The sequence below is a fragment of the Lichenostomus cassidix genome, unplaced genomic scaffold (genome assembly GCF_008360975.1).
Source record: "Lichenostomus cassidix isolate B80296 unplaced genomic scaffold, HeHo_3.0 HiC_scaffold_33, whole genome shotgun sequence".
Classification (NCBI taxonomy): domain Eukaryota; kingdom Metazoa; phylum Chordata; class Aves; order Passeriformes; family Meliphagidae; genus Lichenostomus; species Lichenostomus cassidix.
Genome location: NW_028147632.1, coordinates 893,191 through 915,627, shown reverse-complemented (window position 1 = coordinate 915,627; position 22,437 = coordinate 893,191). Strand labels below are relative to the sequence as shown.

At 57.3% G+C, this 22,437-nt stretch overlaps 5 protein-coding genes and 1 pseudogene across 9 annotated transcripts in view; 4 read left to right on the top strand and 2 right to left on the bottom strand.

The window, feature by feature from the left end:
• Positions 1 to 7,368, top strand: part of LOC146421333 (uncharacterized) — a 55,307-nt gene extending 47,939 nt beyond the window's left edge. The window contains exons 1-2 of one of the 4 annotated variants that reach the window (XM_085047447.1): positions 3,008 to 3,090; positions 6,336 to 7,368. In XM_085047447.1, coding sequence (XP_084903573.1) covers positions 3,082 to 3,090; positions 6,336 to 7,187 — 861 coding nt within the window. In that variant the 5' untranslated portion in view covers positions 3,008 to 3,081 and the 3' untranslated portion in view covers positions 7,188 to 7,368. Of the gene's footprint in view, positions 1 to 3,007; positions 3,091 to 3,806; positions 5,288 to 6,332 lie in introns of those variants that run through there. The other 3 variants (XM_085047446.1, XM_085047448.1, XM_085047445.1) reach the window with 3 other exon arrangements.
• The window catches only part of LOC146421331 (uncharacterized), a 144,333-nt gene extending 133,591 nt beyond the window's left edge, over positions 1 to 10,742 (bottom strand). Inside the window, exon 1 of the mRNA XM_085047532.1 lies at positions 10,548 to 10,742. Coding sequence (XP_084903658.1) covers positions 10,548 to 10,733 — 186 coding nt within the window. The 5' untranslated portion in view covers positions 10,734 to 10,742. The remainder of the gene's footprint in view (positions 1 to 10,547) is intronic.
• The window catches only part of LOC146421325 (uncharacterized), a 155,209-nt pseudogene that overhangs the window by 75,774 nt on the left and 56,998 nt on the right, over positions 1 to 22,437 (top strand). The gene's annotated exons all lie outside the window — the stretch shown is intronic.
• LOC146421328 (uncharacterized) overlaps positions 1 to 22,437 on the top strand; it is a 238,099-nt gene that overhangs the window by 184,777 nt on the left and 30,885 nt on the right. The window lies entirely within an intron of this gene.
• Positions 392 to 22,437, top strand: part of LOC146421323 (uncharacterized) — a 101,489-nt gene continuing 79,443 nt past the window's right edge. The window contains 1 exon segment of the mRNA XM_085047141.1: positions 392 to 2,094. The gene's annotated coding sequence lies outside the window, so the exon portion shown is untranslated.
• On the bottom strand, positions 8,564 to 9,898 carry LOC146421332 (uncharacterized). The gene has a single exon (XM_085047463.1). The coding sequence runs from the start codon at positions 9,802 to 9,804 to the stop codon at positions 8,980 to 8,982; it is 825 nt and encodes a 274-aa protein (XP_084903589.1). The 5' UTR covers positions 9,805 to 9,898; the 3' UTR covers positions 8,564 to 8,979.

Genomic DNA, 22,437 nt, shown 5'->3' with positions numbered 1-22,437 from the left:
CATCACTCATGGTTGTAACAGAAGCGATTTGAGGAAATTAATTGAATTGATTATCAAACAAATCACAGCAGGAGAATGACTGTGGGTGTGTGAAAGCACGGTGAGGAGGAGGATAAAAAGAAACCAGGTGTAAAAGCTTCACAGCACTCAACCTTATCAGTATTTTAACTTATCTAAGTCTATAACTTAACTTATGCCTTCACTGATATCTCAGTTTAACAGAGGAACATTTGGAAGCATTTAACTTGGCTTATAACTCTAACTTAACCTCACAGGTCTGATTTAGTCAGATATCCGAGGCACTCAAACACCTCAGAGCAGCATTTCTGACACATTTGCCAAAACACAGGCACAGTGTGTGCCCACAGAAAGAGTCAGTGCCAGGGACCTGTCAGGAATTCCCCTCAAGTACAGCGAAATGCTCACTCTGGATCCTTTTCCATCTCCCCAGAGAGGGAAGGGTTGATGTTGCAGAGCAGAAAGGCCTTGCAAAGTGAGGGCCTTGCTGCCCTTGTAATATCCTTGCTCACTTCTGTTACTTTGGCGAACTAGAAAAGCATTCTGGGAACGACTCAGCCAAGCTGGAGGTGAAAAACAAGTTACATAATTGTAAAACAATTATTAGTACCAATAAGTGCTCTCACCGTGGGGCTCGTGGGTGGTTGTACCTGATGCCAGTTCCTATCACGGTCTATAGCAGTTGGTTAAACACATCTGTTATGCCTCACAAGTATGTAAACTCATAACAAATGAACGGTTTAAGAACCCTGGATTTTTGCAATAAAGGGGTCTTTGCCATACCATCGTAGAGATCGTGTGTTTAACGCTGCAGGCTGAGCCTCGAGGAGTGGGAGGTCCCTCGTTTTTTGGGGATCCCCCAAGTTCAGCAAACGGGAGATTTCCCAGCTTGGAGAGGCCTCACTCAGAGGGAGGAGCTGCTCCTCATTTTGGGGCTCATTTTGGATTGCTGTTTATAGGGCCAGAGAGATGGGCTTTAGTCATGTACAGGAAATCATGCTATGAAAAGACAACATCCATAAAGGAGACAGAGGAGTCCTGAGATTTTATTCGAATAAAGGGAGAGAATCCGATGAGGCACACGCCTGCGTGGTTTTCTTTCTTGAGGTTTTGGGGGGTGCAGCCCCCTTTTATCCCAAACTCCCGTCCATGTGTTGCCCTGTTCCTTCCCCCACTGGCTGACGTCCTAGGAAGGTACAGCCTTCTCGAACTGCCTACCACATATTTCCCCCTTGAACTTGTCGTTTTATCCCAAAGTTCAGAAACTCAGGCTTGTGCAGACCCATTTGGTGTTTCAGGATTTTTCTGTTTCTGGGCCCTGAGCAGATGTCATGTGGCAATTCCTGGCATTTAGCCAGAGTCAAACTGTGACATATTCAAACCTGCAGCTTGAAGTTGATCCAGTTAACACCCATCCCCTCTGCCATGGAATTGTAAAGACATCAGCACACATCTTCCCTATCAGAACAATGCTTCACCTAGCCATAGTTTGGGTCTCAGCTTGCTTAGAAAGAGTGAGCGCAGGGATGCTGTGGCATTCGGCAGGGAAAAAGGGTGTATTAAACCTTAAAATTTATGCTTGGATTTTATACCTTCGAGGTCTTTCCTAACCTAAACGCTTTTGATTCTTCTGCTGGTTTTTCTGCACAGGGAAACACAAACCTTTTTCTTTTCATAAGGCAAAGAGGAGCTCGTTGGACCCGTGCCTGAGATGCAGCGATGTTTACCATCAGCTCAGCGGAGCTAACAGGGGCGAGGAATTATTTTAATTGGGCAGCGCGGGGAGCACAAAACGATGTGGAACTTTTTTTACCAGCTGCGGGACACGGAAGACAGTGCCTCGCCTCCATTGGCTGGTCCGCTTGTCACTCTTCGTCATCGCGGCGCTGATTGGTCAGAGCGGGGCTGAGGGACGGTCCCGCCCCGCCCCTCCTCATTCGAGCATTCGCAGGTCCAGCAGTGCCTCCGGATCCTCGGGAGCTGCAGCAGTGAGCGGAGCGGAGCGGAGCGGCTGCAGTGAGCGGAGCGGAGCCCGGGGAGGCGGCGGCGGAGCTCGGAGAGGCTGTCCCAGCGCAGGTGGGAGCCGCGCTGCCTTGTGCCGGGGCTCGGGGCTCGCTGCGGGCGGATGGAGGGGATGGAGGGGGCGGCAGGGGCACTGTGGCTGCTTCGTTCTCCCTCCCTCCCTCCCTCCCTCCGTGGCTGTGGCGCCGTGTTGCCGCTGGCCTGAGGCCGCTGAGGGAGCGGCTGCCCGCTGTCTCCTTGCCGCTGCTGCCTCGGCAGGAGGCGGTGCCGGAGCAGCGCTGGCTCGTCCCGGTAGCAATCAGTAGGACAGAGGCGGTAGCCCTGTCCCCGGGACTGTTCCCGGCCATGCGGGACGGGGCTGAGAGCCCCTGGTGCAGCGGGAGATGTCCGTAGCCGGGCAGAGTTAAACGCGCATTAAATGTAGATATTCCATATATGACTTGTGCGTCATCCCCGCTCAGTGCAGAGGGGTAACTCCCGAAAGCCACCCGGCACCCCGGCAGGCGCAGCCAAGTTCCGCCTTCCCTGCCAGTCCTCTCCTGTTGCTCCGGGCAGGGACCCAAAGGGCGCTGCCAGCACTTGCTGTCCCCGGGCTCCAACCCGCCAGCTCAGGAGACGCAGGGGACAATGCTGAACCCCCTCAGGGCTGCTGGTGGGACCCACCCTCGGTTCTGCCGGGGCTCGGGGCTACCTGCGGGCTCTCCGTGCGGGAGGCGACCGCGGCGAGGGGGGCTCTGGCGGATTCGTTCCACCGTGTCCCCCCGGTTCCCCGTGTTTCTCCTGACCTGAGGCCGCTGAGGGAGCGGCTGCCCGCGGGATGCGACGGCGTGGGGAAAAGGGGGGAAAGGGTGGGCGCTGGGCTTGGGGAGAGGGGGAGAAGGGATGGAGGAGGAGGGATGAGGAAGGAGCGGGAGAAATACCCGAGATCCGAGGAGGAGGAGCAGGAAGAGGTTGGAGATAGGAAGAGGAGGAGCAGGAGGAGCAGCAGAAGCAGCGCGGAGCTCTTTGTCTGTCGCGGCCCCGGGAGCATCGGCGCCCCGCATGGCGCAGGTGAGGGGGAGGAGGAAGTCGCCCCAAATGTCTCGGGGGTCCCCGAGCGGCGTTTTTTCTGGGCGGGTGTTTGGAGCTCGCAGCTTCCGGGATTGAGCCCCAAATGTCGTGAAGGGTCGCTGGGAGGGTTTGATTGTGCGGGGGGAATGTTTGGATGTGGCGGAAGGGCAAAGCTGAGGCGCCAGTGGGGCTTTGGGGGATATTTTGGGGGCTGCAGGTGGCCATGGCCCGGTGTCGGGGTGGGAGTGGGACATGGGGCATGGGGTCCCCCCGGGAGAGCGGTGGAGGGGAAGGGCGGGAGCCCCGGAGTGGGGTGAGCGGAGAGGGGCGATGGCGGAGCTGGGGGAGCCCCGGCAGGCTGGAGAGGGGGGAGCGTGGATAAGGGGGAAGCCTGGGATCCCTGGAAGCGCGGAGCAGAGAATGAGGGGAGAAGGGACCCCTGGGACCCCCAAAGCCCCCGGATCATCCCTAAGCGGGACCCTGGAAAATAGGGAAGCCCGGGAGCCACGGGAGCCCCATGAGTGCAGGGAAGGGAGACCCTGAGGAGGGCAAAGTGAAAATAGCAGAGAGGGGGAAATCCTGTTAGGGTTTTGACGTGAATGGTCGTGGTTTGTGGTTTTTATGGACACAAACCCCTGGGAGAGTTGCAGATCTGGAGCTGGGCAGGAGGAACCCCCAGGGCAAGGCGCTGAGCCCTTGTTTTTCCCCCAAAGCAGGATTTGTCATTGCCAAGGCGTGGCCGGATGGAGGAGGAGGAAAAGGCCCGGAGATGCAGCCAGAGCTCGGGGCTGGGGGAGAAGCCTGAGGGCAGAGAGAAGCCCCACAAGTGTGGGGAATGTGGGAAAAGCTTCAGGTGGAGATCTGAGCTGATCCGGCACCAGAGGATCCACACTGGGGAAAAGCCCTATGAGTGTGGGGAGTGTGGGAAGAGCTTCAGCCAGATGTCCACCCTGTTCACACACCAGATGATCCACACTGGGGAAAAGCCCTACAAGTGTGAAGAATGCAGGAAGAGCTTTAGGTCGAAAACTGAGCTCCTCAAGCACCAGAGGATCCACAGAGGGGAAAAGCCCTATGAGTGTGGGAAGTGTGAGAAGAGTTTCAGCCAGATGTCACACCTGATGCGACATCAGGTAATTCACACTGGGGAAAAGCCCTACGACTGTGGGGAATGTAGGAAGAGCTTTAGCTCGAAATCTGGGCTCATTGTTCACCAGAGGTTCCACACAGGGGAAAGGCCCTACTACTGTGGGAAGTGTGGGAAGAGCTTCAGCAGGATAGCCGACCTGATGCGGCACCAGGTGATCCACACTGGGGAAAAGCCCTATGATTGCGAGGAATGTGGGAAGAGCTTCAGCCACAACTCCACCCTGATCCGGCACAAGAAGATCCACACCGGGGAGAGGCCATATGAGTGTCCAGAGTGTGGGAAGAGGTTTCAGACCAGCTCCCATCTCCTCCTCCATGAGCGCATTCACACCCAGGAGAGGCCCTTCCGCTGCCCTGACTGTGGGAAGGGCTTCAAGCAAAACTCCACCCTCATCACCCACCAGCGCATCCACACTGGGGAAAAGCCCTACAAGTGTCCCGAGTGTGGGAAGAGCTTCTCCAGAAGCTCTCATTTGACCAAGCACCAGCAGAGGCACCAGTGAAGGAAGCCCTTCAAGTGTCCCGAGTGCAGGAAGAGCTTCATTGCTGCTCCAACTCCATGCCCAGTGGGAAGATCTGCAGTGGATGATCCCCAGTGATCCCAGCTGTGCAGAGCCCTGGTGATCCGTGGTGCTGGTGATCCGTGTGGCAAAGACACCTGGCTGGTGGCTCCACACCCTCCTGGCTCCCCGTGGGCACCTGGATGAAGGCAGGGCTAGGAATATCCATGGGAATTCCTGGGGACATCAGAAATTCCCTGGGGAGAGTGGATTTGTTGGCTTTCCACCCCAGAAAATCTCACCTTTTGTGTTCAGTTATATCATCTCTCGGCATGAGGCAACACTGGATGGCCTTGGAGGTCTTTTGCAGCCTCAGTGATTCCCTGATTCTGATTTTCTCTCACCCAAGGGCATCTTCCACAGCCAAATGGTTCTGGACTGGGGCAAAGAGCAAGATTTTGGTGTGGAAACCAGAAAAATGTTCTTTCCTCCCTCCCAACCACATGGATCCTCAGCGGGCACAGACATGTAAATCCTTTTCTTTCGGGCTTGGTTTTGTTTTCATTTCAATCCTTCAAAACACCTGAATTTGGGGTAAAAATGAAGATACTGAGGTGTGACATGGGTGGGACAATGGGGACAGAGACATGGTGGGACACTGGGGACAGAGACAGGGAAGTGAAAAGCAGGCAGAGCTGTCCCCGTCCAAAATTGCACCCCAAAAATCACAAATTCAGGGATTTCTCCCAGGAAAAAGCTGCCAGGAGCTGCCTGAATGGAGGGAAGGTGGTGACGGGACATTTGAAAGAGTTGAGTTGGGTTTGATCCACCTGGAACTTGGTTTGATTCACCTGGAATTGGGTTGGATTTACCTGGAATTTCGTTGAATTGACCTGGAATAATGTTGATTCATCCTGGAATTTGGTTGCATCCCACTGGAATTTGGCTCAATCTACCTGGAATTGGGTTGGATCCACCAGGAATTTGGTTGACTCTATCAGGTATTTGGTTGATTCATCCTGCAATTGGGTTGGGTCCAGCTGGAACTGGGTTTGATCCATCTGGAATTCAGTTGGATTTACCTCAAATTGGGTTTGATCCTCCTGGAATTGGATTGGATTGGATTGGATTGGATTGGCATGGGGTCCCCCCGGGAGAGCGGTGGAGGGCAAGGGCGGGAGCCCCGGAGTGGGGTGAGCGGAGAGGGGCAATTGCGGAGCTGGGGGAGCTCCGGCAGGCTGGAGAGGGGGGAGCATGGATAAGGGGGAAGCCTGGGATCCCTGGAAGCGCAGAGCGGAGAATAAGGGGAGAAAGGACCCCTGGGACACCCAAAGCCCCCGGATCATCCCTAAGCGGGACCCTGGAAAATAGGGAAGCCCAGGAGCCACGGGAGCCCCACGAGTGCAGGGAAGGGAGACCCTGAGGAGGCCAAAGTGAAAAGAGCAGAGAGGGGGAAATCGTGGGAGGGTTTTGACGTGAATGGTCGTTGTTTGGGGTTTTTATGGACACTAAACCCCTGGAGACTTGCAGAGCTGGAGCTGGGCAGGAGGAACCCCCAGGGCAAGACGCTGAGCCCTTGTTTTTCCCCCAAAGCAGGATTTGTCATTGCCAAGGCGTGGCCGGATGGAGGAGGAGGAAAAGGCCCGGAGATGCTGCAGGAGGAGGAGCTGCAAACGCAGCCCAGGGAGCTGCGAGGAGGAAAGAGCCTCACTGTGCCTGGAAAGCGGCCAGAGATGCAGCTGGAGCTTGGAGCTGGGGGAGAAGCCTCAGGGCGGAGAGAAGCCCCACAAGTGTGGGGAATGTTGGAAAAACTTCAGGTCGAAGTCTGTGCTCATCAAACACCACAGTATCCACGCTGGGGAAAAGCCCTACAAGTGTGGGGAATGTGGGAAGAGCTTCAGCCACAACTCCACCCTGATCCGGCACAAGATGATCCACACTGGGGAGAGGCCCTGCGAGTGTCCCATGTGTGGGAAGAGGTTTCAGACCAGCTCCAGTCTCCTCCGCCATGAGCGCATTCACACCCAGGAGAGGCCCTTCTGCTGCCCTGACTGTGGGAAGAGCTTCCAGCACAAATTCACTCTCATCCGGCACCAGGTGATCCACACTGGGGAGAGGCCCTACAAGTGTGGGGAGTGTGGGAAGAGCTTCAGCTACCTGTTCATCCTGATGCAGCACCACAGGATCCACACTGGGGAAAAGCCCTATGAGTGTGGGAAGTGTGGGAAGAGCTTCAGTCGGATGTCACAGCTGATGCAGCACCAGATGATCCACACACGGGAAAAGCCCTACGATTGTGCAGAATGTGGGAAGAGCTTCAGGAAGAGCTCCTCCCTGATCCAGCACAAGATGATCCACACAAGGGAAAAGCCCTACGAGTGTCCCAAGTGTGGGAAGAGCTTCTCACAGATCTCTAACTTGACCGGGCACCAACGGAAGCACCAGTGAGGGAAGCCCTGCGAGTGTCCTGAGTGCAGGAAGAGCTTCATTGCTGCTCCAACTCCATCCCAGTGGGAAGATCTGCAGTGGATGATCCCCAGTGACCCCGTTGAGTTAGGAGAAGGTGTTTTAAATAGTCAAATTTTACTTCTGCTCTGAGTTTGTTAGCAATAAATTCACATCGCCATTTCTGAGCCTGTTTTGTGCACAAAGGTGTTGGATGAGGGATCTCTTAGGCAGGTCCTTCTATCAACTCAGGAAGCCTTGGTTCAATTTTCTCTCCCCATGGTGGCTGTGCAGGGCAGTGAGAGAGCAGCTCTGCTGGGTGCCTGGCATGGGGCCAGCATCACCCCACTGCAATGTGCCATGGCCTGGAGTGGCCCTGTGCTCTGGAGCCAGTGCTGCTGTTGCTTTTTCCTTCCTAGTGATTTTCTCTTTTGCATGAAAGGCTTGTGAAGTGCCCCCGCTGTCCCTGGCGTCCCCTGGGTGCCGGCAGCCACGTCCCTTGACCTGCTCCCCCTGGGCCGTTGCAGGGCGGCTGGCGGAGGCTGGGAGCTGCCGTGGGGGCCGTGGGGCTGCGTGCCGAGGCGGGGCCAGGAGGTGCGGAGAACTTGGTCGCTATTTGCAGAGCAATGGCGCCTTGGGCCCGGGCCCGTTGCAGGGCTGTTCCTCATGTGCGGCTTTGGCCTCGGCCAGCCCGGGGGGCACTGAGAGCGCGGGGCTTGGGCTGTGCGCTGTGCAGAGCTCGCGCCTCACTGCCCTTGGCTGGCTGTGCTGTCACTCGGGATTGTCCCAGCGCAATTGCTGCTCGGTGCCAGCGAGCGGGGACAAGGCCGGCGCCGGTGTCGCCCCCAGGCAGGCAGGCAGGGCTTTAGTGGGGCAGCAGCGTGTCTTGGGTTGATGATATGATAATCCTTTATCCCCTATCGTTGGCTTATATCGGCGCCACGGTGGGAGCGTGTGTGCCGCCCGGGAGTGGCTGCAGCGGGCAGAGCCTGGGGAGGCGGCGGCGGAGCTTGGAGAGGCTGTCCCAGCGCAGGTGGGAGCCGCGCTGGCTTGTGCCGGGTCTCGGGGCTCGCTGCGGGCGGATGGAGGGGATGGAGGGGGCGGCAGGGGGGGCTGTGGCAGCTTCATTCTCCCATTGAAGCATGGAATTGACTCCAAAACTCAGACAGTTATGAAGTAGGTATGTGTTTATTCCAGCTGGGGTGCATGGGGGGTAGCCCCTCCAAAGGCATGCACACAGTCAGCAGGACTTGACTAGGTTTATATGAGGTTACAGGTTACATATATGCATGAAGTTAGACAAAGCCCCTATACATATTCATTACCTATCCTCGCTTCGTATTATAATGAGTTCCAAGTTCATTTAAACATGCTTGCACAAGTGCAGTGTCTCAGATTAATTGTGGGCAGGAGTTCCAAATGATTGATGATGGCATAATCGATAAGTCTTCCTCATGATGAACTCTTCACCTTGCTCCCTTGCGCAGCCTCCCTTGGTTCTTGGACCAAGTACAAGCCGGAGAACCAACTTGTACCAGTTCGGGGTCCAATGGTGGGATGCTCGGTTACACTCAGTGGTTTCTCTCAATTATTTGGCTCTCTTCTCTCTGTCCTCTGTGATACTAGGTAGGCATAAATTCATTAAGCGAATAATAAATTGCCTCCAGCAGGCAAATCTTAGTAAATCATTATCCAATCTCTGGCCTTCTAAATCAGTTCAAAAGTTATTATTATCCAGCTTCTAGTTCTTTTAAATTAATAATTTCTATTTTACCCTAACTCAGAAGGCCTTCCTTCACTTGTGCCTCTTCTGGTGTCGGGTCAAGGTAGAGTTCTGTGAGAAGCTCTTCCCACACTCAGGACTCTTGTAGGGCTTTTCCCCAGTGTGGATCCTGCAGTGCACGTTGAGCTTAGTTGTTGATCCAAAGCTCTTCCCACACTCCCCACACTCATAGGGCTTTTCCCCAGTGTGGATCACCTGGTGCTGCATCAGGGTGGACATCCGGCTGAAGCTCTTCCCACACTTCCCACACTCGTAGGGCTTTTCCCCAGTGTGGATGCGCTGGTGTTGGATCAGGTGTGACATCTGCCTGAAGCTCTTCCCACATTCCCCACACTCGTAGGGCTTTTCCCTACTGTGGATGCGCCGGTGCCTGATGAGGGTGGAGTTTCGGTTGAAGCCCTTCCCGCAGTCAGGGCAGCGGAAGGGCCTCTCCTGGGTGTGAATGCGCTCATGGAAGAGGAGATGGGAGCTGGTCTGAAACCTCTTCCCACACTTGGGACACTCATAGGGCCTCTCCCCGGTGTGGATCCTCTTGTGCCGGATCAGGGTGGAGCTGTCGCTGAAGCTCTTCCCACATTCTGCGCAATCGTAGGGCTTTTCCCCAGTGTGGATCACCTGGTGCCGCATCAGGTGTGACATCTGGCTGAAGCTCTTCCCACACTCTCCACACTCATAGGGCTTTTCCCCTGTGTGGATCCTCTGGTGGTAGATCAGCTCTGATCTCCACCTGAAGCTTTTCCCACATTCCCCACACTTGTGGGACTTCTCTCTGCCCTCAGGCTTCTCCCCCAGCTCCGAGCTCTGGCTGCATCTCCGGGCCTTTTCCTCCTCCTCCATCCAGCCACACCTTGGCAATGACAAATCCTGCTTTGGGGGAAAAACAAGGGCTCAGCGCCTTGCCCTGGGGGTTCCTCCTGCCCAGCTCCAGCTCTGCAACTCTCCCAGACGTTTGTGTCCATAAAACCCCAAAACCACCACCATTCACCTCAAAACCCTCCCACCATTTCCCCCTCTCTGCTATTTTCACTTTGCCCTCCTCAGGGTCTCCCGTCCCTGCACTCATGGGGCTCCCGTGGCTCCCGGGCTTCCCCATTTTCCAGGGTCCCGCTTAGGGATGATCCGGGGGCTTTGGGTGTCCCAGGGATCCCTTCTCCCCTCATTCTCTGCTCCGCGCTTCCAGGGATCCCAGGCTTCCCCCTTATCCTCGCTCCCCCCTCTCCAGCCTGCCGGGGCTCCCCCAGCTCCGCCATCGCCCCTCTCCGCTCACCCCACTCCGGGGCTCCCGCCCTTCCCCTCCACCGCTCTCCCGGGGGGACCCCATGCCCCATGTCCCCCTCCCACCCCGACAGCGGGCCATGGCCACCTGCAGCCCCCAAAATATCCCCCAAAGCCCCATTGGCGCCTCAGCTTTGCCCTTCCGCCACATCCAAACATTCCCCCCGCACAATCAAACCCTCCCAGCGACCCTGAACGAGATTTGGGGCTCAATCCCGGAAGCTGCGAGCTCCAAGCACCCGCCCAGAAAAAACGCCGCTCGGGGACCCCCGAGACATTTGGGGCGACTTTCTCCTCCCCCTCACCTGCGCCATGCGGGGCGCCGATGCTCCCGGGGCCGCGACAGACAAAGAGCTCCGCGCTGCTTCTGCTGCTCCTCCTCTTCCTCTCTCCAACCTCTTCCGGTTCCTCCTCCTCCCGCGGCTCCTCCTCCTTCCTCCTTCCACCTCCTCCTCCTCGGATCTCGGGCATTTCTCCCGCTCCTTCCTCATCCCTCCTCCTCCTCCATCCTCTCTCCCCAAGCCCAGCGCCCACCCTTTCTCCCCTTTTCCCCACGCCGTCGCATCCCGCGGTCAGCCGCTCCCTCAGCGGCCTCAGGTCAGGAGAAACACGAGGAACCGGGGGGACACGGTGGAACGTATCCGCCAGATCCCCCCTCGCCGCGGTCGCCTCCCGCACGGACCGCCCGCAGCGAGCCCCGAGCCCCGGCACAAGCCAGCGCGGCTCCCACCTGCGCTGGGACAGCCTCTCCGAGCTCCGCCGCCGCCTTCCCGGGCTCCGCTCCGCTCACTGCAGCCGCTCCGCTCCGCTCCGCTCACTGCTGCAGCTCCCGAGGATCCGGAGGCACTGCTGGACCTGCGAATGCTCGAATCAGGTGGGGCGGGGCGGGAACGTCCCTCAGCCCCGCTCTGACCAATCAGCGCCGCGATGACGAAGAGTGACAAGCGGACCAGCCAATGGAGGCGAGGCAGTGTCTTCCGTGTCCCGCAGCTGGTAAAAAAAGTTCCACATCGTTTTGTGCTCCCCGCGCTGCCCAATTAAAATAATTCCTCGCCCCTGTTAGCTCCGCTGAGCTGATGGTAAAACATCGCTGCATCTCAGGCACGGGTCCAACGAGCTCCTCTTTGCCTTATGAAAAGAAAAAGGTTTGTGTTTCCCTGTGCAGAAAAACCAGCAGAAGAATCAAAAGCGTTTAGGTTAGGAAAGACCTCGAAGGTATAAAATCCAAGCATAAATTTTAAGGTTTAATACACCCTTTTCCCCTGCCGAATGCCACAGCATCCCTGCGCTCACTCTTTCTAAGCAAGCTGAGACCCAAACTATGGCTAGGTGAAGCATTGTTCTGATAGGGAAGATGTGTGCTGATGTCTTTACAATTCCATGGCAGAGGGGATGGGTGTTAACTGGATCAACTTCAAGCTGCAGGTTTGAATATGTCACAGTTTGACTCTGGCTAAATGCCAGGAATTGCCACATGACATCTGCTCAGGGCCCAGAAACAGAAAAATCCTGAAACACCAAATGGGTCTGCACAAGCCTGAGTTTCTGAACTTTGGGATAAAACGACAAGTTCAAGGGGGAAATATGTGGTAGGCAGTTCGAGAAGGCTGTACCTTCCTAGGACGTCAGCCAGTGGGGGAAGGAACAGGGCAACACATGGACGGGAGTTTGGGATAAAAGGGGGCTGCGCCCCCCAAAACCTCAAGAAAGAAAACCACGCAGGCGTGTGCCTCATTGGATTCTCTCCCTTTATTCGAATAAAATCTCAGGACTCCTCTGTCTCCTTTATGGATGTTGTCTTTTCATAGCCTGATTTCCTGTACATGACTAAAGCCCATCTCTCTGGCCCTATAAACAGCAATCCAAAATGAGCCCCAAAATGAGGAGCAGCTCCTCCCTCTGAGTGAGGCCTCTCCAAGCTGGGAAATCTCCCGTTTGCTGAACTTGGGGGATCCCCAAAAAACGAGGGACCTCCCACTCCTCGAGGCTCAGCCTGCAGCGTTAAACACACGATCTCTACGATGGTATGGCAAAGACCCCTTTATTGCAAAAATCCAGGGTTCTTAAACCGTTCATTTGTTATGAGTTTACATACTTGTGAGGCATAACAGATGTGTTTAACCAACTGCTATAGACCGTGATAGGAACTGGCATCAGGTACAACCACCCACGAGCCCCACGGTGAGAGCACTTATTGGTACTAATAATTGTTTTACAATTATGTAACTTGTTTTTCACCTCCAGCTTGGCTGAGTCGTTCCCAGAATGCTTTTCTAGTTCACCAAAGTAACAGAAGTGAGCAAGGATTTTACGAGGGCAGCAAGGCCCTCACTTTGCAAGGCCTTTCTGCTCTGCAACATCAACCCTTCCCTCTCTGGGGAGATGGAAAAGGATCCAGAGTGAGCATTTCGCTGTACTCGAGGGGAATTCCTGACAGCTCCCTGGCACTGACTCTTTCTGTGTGCACACACTGTGCCTGTGTTTTGGCAAATGTGTCAGAAATGCTGCTCTGAGGTGTTTGAGTGCCTCGGATATCTGACTAAATCAGACCTGTGAGGTTAAGTTAGAGTTAGAAGCCAAGTTAAATGCTTCCAAATGTTGTTCCTCTGTTAAATTGAGATATCAGTGAAGGCATAAGTTAAGTTACAGATTTAGATAAGTTAAAATACTGATAAGGTTGAGTGTTGTGAAGCTTTTACACCTGGTTTCTTTTTATCCTCCTCCTCACCGTGCTTTCACACACCCACAGTCATTCTCCTGCTGTGATTTCTTTGATAATCAATTCAATTAATTTCCTCAAATCGCTTCTGTTACAACCATGAGTGATGTCTCCCCACCCTCATCCTGACCCTCCAGCCTTTCCTTGTGTGAAAGGTATCACTGTCCTGTTAACATTTAAAAGATTTAATAAAGCACAATAGGGAACAAAGACAATAAAGCAAACAGTGCTGGGTGCTTGGCAATTAACCAGAAGCACGCCTAATATTGATGGAGATAAGCTTGAAAAACCTTTTCTATTACAGCAGTCTAATACATATTCCTACTGTTTCCTGCCTAGGGTGAGGAGGGCACTGACAGAGCAGCTTTGGTCTCTCTCAGGCATCTCCTGGGCTCCTGCAGGGAGACTCTGCTCCATCCCAGACTCACCACAGCAGTTCTTTGGCCTCCTGAACGCCCCAGAACATTCCAGGCTCGTTCCTCTCCCGACATTTTGAGATGCTGGGGGGAATGTGGGAGCCAACAGGGAGGATGTGGGAGCTGCTGCCACCATCGCTGCACAACAACCACCTGCACAAATGGACAGTGATATTTCCTGCCTCTGCTCTGCTGTGCTCAAACCACATCATGAACAAAGAGCAAAACCCCCAAAATTGTGTTTTCCTGGCTGCAATGCTCAGCGAGGCTTGTGCCTTATAGAAATATTTCTTATATTCTTATATAAACTAAGAATATAGTTTATACATTCTGATATGTTTCACTCAAATCTGCCCCAAGGCATCAATCACAAGACCTTCACTCACCACCTCAGGGCTGGGCTGGAACAGTAAATTTACTCTTACATTTTTTTACTAGAATAAAAGTACAACATTTACTCCAACAGTAAATTGCCATCACATTTGGGATTCCTCGGCTCTTCCCATCAGCATGGCCCAGAGCTGCTGTGGGGTTTTCTGGTCTTGTGAGGTTTTTCTCTAGAATAAAAGTCCAAGAGACCCTGGGAGGGAAATGGGAGCATATTGACCCTCCTGGGGTCAGTGAGGGGTTGGAAAGGTCTGAGTGCCCCAGGAGAGCCAAAAGAGAACTGTCATTGCCTGAAGTTAAACAGCTGTAAAAGTTAAAGAGCTGCTGATCCTCCTCCCCAGGACCTGGCCGACAACAACTGACAGAACCCGCAGGCAGTGCTGGATGGTGAACTCTGATCACTCCGATCTGCTCTGGCAGAGCCCAAAGCTCTGCTCTGCCCCAAATTCCCCTCCAGCTGCTTCCCCGCGCCTCTGGCTCCATCCAGTGCTGCCGATGTCCCCAAGTCCCCAAACCTGATGAAATTGGCTCAAATTCAGGTGGGAATGCCCAGTGCCTCCGCCAGAGGGTTGAATTTCACAATGGAATGATGGAATCCTGTGAGGCACTGCACAGAGTCCCTCAGGAACAGGCCGGGAGTCCCGCCGGGAGCAACTGCCATGGCTCTGAGGGGCTTCCCACGGGCTCGGGGTCTCTCTCAGGTATCTCTGCTCCAGCCTGGGCTGCAGGAGGTCTCTGCTCCATCCCGGACTCACCACAGCAGTTCCTTTGCCTCCTGCCCAGCCCAGGACATTCCAAGACAATCCCGAGTCTGACTTTGAGGCTCTGGGGAACTTCAAGCCCCTCAGAGATCCTTTTATATAACCCGCCCAAAGTCCACCCCTCGCACCCATTGGCTGATGTTCCCGCCCAAACCCCACCGCTCCTTTTGATTGGCCGGATCTCCTGCCACTCCTTGATCTCGAGCTCTGATTGGTCAGAACGCAGCTGAGGGACAATCCCGCCTTGTCCCCACATCGCCTTGATTTCCCCCAAAAAGCCAAAATCTCCCCAAACCTCTTGAGCTGAGCGGAGGAACGGACAGGGTTTGGGCAGAAAACTCCCAAATCGTTGTTCCCCAGGCTGGGAAGGACAAACGGAACCAAACTGATTTGGGAGCTCCCAGCAGCTCCTCTCTGCCGGCCCAGCTGAAGGCCTCGCTGGCTGCTGGAGGCTGCACGGGCAGACTGGGAGCACTGGGAAGAGGCTCTGGCTCGGCACGCAGCCCCCGGGGCAGGGGCAGCAGGGCAAGGGACAGAGCTGCAGGTGCTGAGGGGAGAGGAGGGACAGTGCAGCCCTTGCAGGTGCTGAGGGGAGAGGAGGGACAGTGCAGCCCTGACAAGCGTTTATTGTGAAAGTAATAAAACAATTCTGTAAATAACAACAACAGCAACATTGGCACCATAACTACTGATGGAGGTCACACAAGGATGTCTCAAAGAATGCTCTGAGCTGGAAGGGACCACAAGGATTAGTCCAGTCCTTAAGGAAATGGCCCAGGTGGGGTCAAATCCACACCTTGGCATTATCGCTACCTTACACCAAGGAAGGTCACATTCATATGAAGTACCTGTTCATAGTCTGTATACAAAGAGGTAGATCAATGTATAGATACAGGATTAGCACAGAAATACAGTATTAGGAGAATGTGTTTGAAATCTCTTCCCACAGACTTATATCAGTATCTATAGAAAAGATCACTATAGAAACATGTAGTGCAAGAGAAACAGGAAGCCTAGAATGACTCCAGAGGTAGAAAGCAACCCCCAGCCCAGACAGCCACATAGCAGCTTCCACATCATTTCCTCCTCCTGCAGGTTCATCTCCTGCAGAACAAGCACTGAGGTGACACTGAGGATCAGTGCAAGGCAGATGTTGCAGCTGAGGAAAAACATCCCCATGCTGGGGGAAGAGGTGACGATCACTCCTCGAACAGAGATCTTTTCTCCATCCCATTACAGGTGAGTTTGGGGTCTGCTGTAGATACAGGGCAGTGGATTTGAGCAGGGCTGTCTCCCGAGATAATTCTCAGCCAAGTGCACACACCCTGCATTGCCCAGGACACGAACCCTGCAGGGAGGAGCAGAGACAGCACTGGAACCTCAGAGAGACACATTGTGCCCCTGTGCCCCCAGGCCCTGCCTGTGCCCCCCAGGACTCAGAAGGAGCTGAAGCTGCTGCCATCCACCCACTGCAGCCGCTGGTCCTGTCTGTGCAGCCCGAGCCAGGAATCGACATTTCCACTGGGGTGGAAGAGGAACTCCTGGCAAGGAGAGAGGAGCAGATAATGGGAGCTGCAGCCCTGGCCCAGGAGCTCCCCAGGCTCCCCTCAGCCACCCAAAATCCCCTCACTCACCATTTCCTTGTCATTGAGCACAGCCAGGGAGGCCGCAAGCTCGGAGCACTGAGTCTGAGCCTGATCCCAGGTGATATGATCCCCCGAGAGGAACTAGCAGATCCCGTCGTACCCAACCCAGCCATGGGGACAGGCCAGCAGCCGTGGAGTGTCAGGGGTAACTGAAGTAACTGCAGTCTCTCCATGTCTTCTCCCTGTAACGGGAAGAGAAGGTCTGAGGATTCTCCCCTCACGGAGCAGCCCGAGCTCCCATTGGCTGATTTTCCCGCTCAAATTCTCACACCCATTATGATTGGCTGATTCAGCCGTCACTCCTCGTTCTCCCGCGCACTGATTGGTCAGAGCGGGGCTGAGGGACGATCCCGGCCGTGAGGGAGCAGTGAGCCCGCAGTGCCCCGAGGGGTTGGGCTGAGGCTGCTGCTCCTCCTTACCTGACACAGCAGCCAAGGACACCGCCAGAGCCACAGCCAGGAGCAGGAGCAGAGTCAGCATCAGCAGGGTGAGCACGGGATGGGATCTGCTCCACTCAACAGGAGCTGGAAAGAGCCGCAGGACGTGAGCATGGAGCTGTCCTGAGCAGGCCCAGCCCTCACATCTCCCACCCAACGCCCAGGGAGCACAGGAGGGACCCTCAGCCCGTGTGCCACTCACTGAGCTGGCAGCACGAACAGGGACAAGGGACACAGCCAGGGGACAGCCAGGGCATGAGAACTGCCCAAAGCCAGGTGTGTCAGTCCAGCAGAGCACCAGGCCTCTTGCAGAGCCCTGGACACAGCCACACCCTGCCAGCCCTGTGCTCACACTGTCCATTATCCCCTCCCTAGAGGCCACAGCGCTGGCCCTGCACTCACCCAGATTTCTTCCGAGGCTCTTTCTGTGTGTGACTCCCATTGCTGATCCATCCTGGCACTTCTCTCCAATGCCATTCCTGAGCTGCGATTCACTCTGCCCCAAGAGAGAAGCAGCTTCTCCCTGCCTGTGCCCAGCAGGATCTGGCAGCTGAGGCAGCTCTGTCCCCCTGGTTGCTGATCCATCCTGGGCACCCAGGGCATCCTCGGGAATCTCAACAGCGGCTCTGTACACGATGAGAGGCCCCGGCTGGTGTTGGCTCTGGAAGGCACTGCCGGCTCAGTCCTGCCCTGTCTCTGCTCCCCGGCAGCACCTGGGGACACAAACACAGTGTCAGAGAGCTCCAGGCCCAGCTCGGCCCTGCAGCCCCAACCCCTCTGGCTGTGCAGCTCCGGGCTGGGACAGGCAGGGACAGTTAGGGACAGGCAGGGACAGTTAGGGACAGCACCCGGGAGCTGCCGAGTGTGGGAACAGGGCAGCTGCGGATCGGGCTCAGCCTGCCGGGGGGGGGGGCAAGAAAAGAACCAGCAGCCCTGAGGGGCTCAGCATTGTTCCCTGCATGCCCTGCCCTGAGGGATGGAGCTCAGGGACAGTGAGCGGAGGCAGCGCCCGGTGGGTACATGTTTGAGACAAGAGGCAGAGCCTGGCAGGGAATGTACAACCGAGAGGATGGGACAGGGATCCGCGGAATGCCCCAAGCTGCTCTTTCTCCTCCAGATCGCTTGGCTTGCCAGAGACACTCAAGTTCATCCCATCCCATGCCAGCCCGGGGCACGGACATGTCCCACTGCACCAGGGGCGCCCAGACCAGTGCCGCATGGCTGGGAACAGTCCCGGGAATGGGACTGTGATATGCTGTTCTGTTCTGCGCTCTTCTGTTCTGTGATGTGGTGTTCTCTTCTGTCCTACCGACAGGAAGCGGGACGAGCCAGCGCTGCTCCGGCACCACCTCCTGCCGAGGCAGCAGCGGCAAGGAGACCGCGGGCAGCCGCTCCCTCAGCGGCCTCAGGCCAGCGGCAACACGGTGCCACAGCCAGGGAGGGAGGGAGGGAGCCACCACAACCCCTCCATCCCCTCCATCCGCCCGCAGCGAGCCCCGAGCCCCGGCACAAGCCAGCGCGGCTCCCACCTGCGCTGGGACAGCCTCTCCGAGCTCCGCTGCCGCCTCCCCGGGCTCCGCCCGCTTCCGCCGCTCCCGGGCCGCACACACGCTCCCACCATGGCGCCGCTGCTGCCCCACTAAAGCCCTGCCTGCCTCCTGCCTGCCTGGGGGCGACACCGGCGCCGGCCTTGTCCCCGCTCGCTGGCACCGAGCAGCAATTGCGCTGGGACAATCCCGAGTGACAGCACAGCCAGCCAAGGGCAGCGAGGCGCGGGCTCTGCACAGCGCACAGCCCAAGCCCCGCGCTCTCAGTGGCCCCCGGGCTGGCCGAGGCCAAAGCCGCACATGAGGAACAGCCCTGCAACGGGCCCGGGCCCAAGGCGCCATTGCTCTGCAAATAGCGACCAAGTTCTCTGCACCTCCCGGCCCCGCCTCGGCACGCAGCCCCCGGGGCAGCCCCACGGCCCCAACGGCAGCTCCCAGCCTCCGCCAGCCGCCCTGCAACGGCCCAGGGGGAGCAGGCCAAGGGACGCGGCTGCCGGCGCCCAGGGGACGCCAGGGACAGCGGGGGCACTTCACAAGCCTTTCCTGCAAAAGAGAAAACCATCAGCAAGGAAAAGGCAACAGCAGCGCTGGCTCCAGAGCACAGGGCCACACGAGGCCATGGCACATTGCAGTGGGGTGACGCTGGCCCCATGCCAGGCACCCAGCAGAGCTGCTCTCTCACTGCCCTGCACAGCTGCAGTGGAGAGAGAAAACTGAACCAAGGCTTCCTGAGTTGATAGAAGGACCTGGCTAAGACATCCCTCATCAAACACCTTTGTGCACAAAACATGCTTGGAATTGGATATGTGAACTGAATTTATTGCTAACAAACTAAGAATAGGAGAAGAAGGAAAATTTGACTATTTAAAACACCTTCCACCCACCCAATGGGGATCACCTGGAATGGGGGTCACCAGGATTCTGCCCAATGGGGATCACTGGGGAACATCCACTGCAGACCTTCAAACAGGGTATGGAGTTGGAGCAGCAATGAAGCTCTTCCTGCACTTGGGGCACTCGCAGGGCTTCCTTCACTAGTGCCTCTGTTGGTGCTGAGTCAAGTTAGAGATCTGTGAGAAGCTCTTCCCACACTCGGGACACTTGTAGGGCCTTTCCCCAGTGTGGATGCGCCGGTGGGTGATCAGGGTGTCATTTCGATTGAAGGTCTTCCTGCAGTCAGGGCAGCGGAAGGGCCTCTCCTGGGTGTGAATGCGCTCATGGCGGAGGAGACAGGAGGTGCTCTGAAAATTCTTCCCACACTTGGGACACTCATAGGGTCTCTCCCCGGTGTGGAGCTTCTTGTGCTTGATCAGGTTGGAGTTCTGGCTGAAGCTCTTCCCACATTCCTCGCAATCGTAAGGCTTTTCCCCACTGTGGATCACCTGGTGCCACATCAGGTCAAACATGTAGCTGCAGCTCTTCCCACACTTCCCACACTCATAAGGCTTTTCCCCTGTGTGGATCCTCTGGTGCCGGATCAGCTCAGATCTCCGCCTGAAGCTTTTCCCACATTCCCCACACTCATAGGGCTTTTCCCCTGTGTGGATCCTCTGGTGGCAGATCAGCTTAGATCTCCACCTGAAGCTTTTCCCACATTCCCCACACTTGTGGGGCTTCTCTCTGCCCTCAGGCTTCTCCCCCACCTCCGAGCTCCGGCTGCATCTCCGGGCCTTTCCCTCCTCCTCCATCCGGCCACGCCTTGGCAATGACAAATCCTGCTTTGGGGGAAAATCAAGGGCTCAGTGCCTTGCCCTGGGGGTTCCTCCTGCCCAGCTCCAGATCTGCAAGACTCCCAGGGGTTTGTGGCCATAAAAACCCCAAACCACCACCATTCACCTCAAAACCCTAACAGGATTTCCCCCTCTCTGCTCTTTTCACTTTGGCCTCCTCAGGGTCTCCCTTCCCTGCACTCATGGGGCTCCCGTGGCTACCGGGCTTCCCTATTTTCCAGGGTCCCGCTTAGCGATCATCCGGGGGCTTTGGGGGTCCCAGGGGTCCCTTCTCCCCTCATTCTCTGCTCCGCGCTTCCAGGGATCCCAGGCTTCCCCCTTAGCCACGCTCCCCCCTCTCCAGCCTGCCGGGGCTTCCCCAGCTCCGCCATCGCCCCTCTCCGCTCACCCCACTCCGGGGCTCCCGCCCTTCCCCTCCACCGCTCTCCCGGGGAGACCCCATGCCCCATGTCCCCCTCCCACCGCGACACCGGGCCATGGCCACCTGCAGCCCCCAAAATATCCCCCAAAGCCCCACTGGCGCCTCAGCTTTGGCCTTCCGCCCAAACATTCCCCCCGCACAATCAAACCCTCCCAGCGACCCTTCACGAGATCTGGGGCTCAATCCCGGAAGCTGCGAGCTCCAAACACCCGCCCAGAAAAAACGCCGCTCGGGGACCCCCGAGACATTTGGGGCGACTTCCTCCTCCCCCTCACCTGCGGCATGCGGGGCGCCGATGCTCCCGGGGCCGCGACAGACAAAAAAATTCCGCGCTGCTTCTGCTGCTCCTCCTCTTCCTCTCTCCAACCTCTTCCTGTTCCTCCTCTTCCTCGCTCCTCCTCCTTCCGCAGCTCCTCCTCCTTCCTCCTCCCGCCTCCTTCCTCCTCGGATCTCCGGCTTTTCTCCCGCTCCTTCCTCATCCCTCCTCCTCCTCCTTCTCCATCCCTTCTCCTCCTCCCCCCAGGCCCAGCGCCCACCCTTTCCCCCCCTTTTCCCCACGCCGTCGCATCCCGCGGGAGGAGCCGGGATGGAGCCGGGGCAGGTCGGGCTGGGGCAGCGCTGGGCTCCGGGCCAGGCCTGGGCGCCCCCCACGCGCCCCCTCCCCAAATTGGCCTGGCGGGAAGCGCTGGGGGCGAGGGGGGGGCGCAGGTGGGGTTGGGGTGGGGAGCGCTGGGCGCTGCGGGTCTGCCTGGGAACTGGAGAGTCATCAGCGCCGCGAGCTCGGATTGGATCATGATCGCTCAGCGCCTTCTCCCATTGGCTCATTTTCACGGAGCTATTTTTCGGGGCTGTTTTTCTATGGGGTTTGGAGGTTCTGGGGGGCTCAGGGGAGTCTCAGCGCCTATTTTGGGGTTCGCTGGGTGCCGTGTCGGGGTTCAGCTGCCTCCCAAGACCCCCCAGAGCGGGGTGACACTTGGGGACACACGGGGGTCCCCATTCCCGATCCATCCCAGGTCAGGTCTGCCCCCCAATCACAGCCCCACCGCGGGGTCCCCCCAAGTCCCTCCCCAGTGCCCCCCAAGAAACGCGACCGGAGCCGACTGGGAAGCTTTACTGGGAGCACTGGGAGCAGCCGGGCGGGGTCAGAGTGACAGCAGGGCTGGGGGGACACACGAACCCCCCTAAATTCGCGCGGGGACAGAGCGGGGGGTCCCGGCCGGGCCCGAGGCCACGGGGAGGGGCTGCGGCCGGCGGCGGCTCAGGAGCTCTGTGGGCAGAGAAAAGGGGGTGACACCGGGCTGGGGGGCCCCGGGAGAAGCACAGCCGCTGCGGGGCAGGGGGTACACGACCCCCGGGACCCCCTCTCACCTTCTTGCGCAGGTAGAAGCCGAGCCCCAGCGCCAGGAAGACGAAGCCCAACACGAAGCCCCCGATCCCCGTCAGCATCTTGCTGCGGGCAGCGTCCGGCGGCATCTCTGGGCGGTCAGCAGGGCTCAGGACCCTCAAAAACCTCTCAGCGACACCCCAAGCCCCTCCAAGCACCCTCCCAGTCGCCCCCAGCCCACCCAGGAGCCCCTGAAACCTCCTCCCGATCCATTTCCAGCCTCCCCAGGACACACCAAAGCCCCTGCCGTCCCTCTCAGCACCCCACAACTCCTCCCAGTTGCCCCCCACCGCCCCAGGAACCCCCAAACCCTCTCCCAGTCCCTTCCCAGCCCCACCAGGACTCACCAAGGTCCCTCCCAGTTTCTTCCCAGTTCAACCAACCTCATTCGAACCTTTGCTTTTCCATCCCCAATCTCCTTCCAGCCCCTCCAGCTTCACTCCATCTCCCTCCCAGTTCCCCCCAGCACCCCCAAACTCCCTCCCAGTGCCCACCAGCACCCCCAGAACCTCATCCCAACATCCTTCCAACCCCTCCCCAGCCCTCCCACACCCCCAAGCCCCTCTCCCAGTATAAACAAGTCTCTCTCCACCTCCCTCCCAATTCCCCCCAGCACAGCCCAATCCCCCTGCCAGCCCCCCCAGTGCCTCCCCCGCTCCCCCCGGCACTGTGGGCTCTGGCCGTACCCCAGTGCCGCCTCAGGGGCTGCTCCAGGCTGACGTGCTCCACCATGTCACGGAAGGAGGA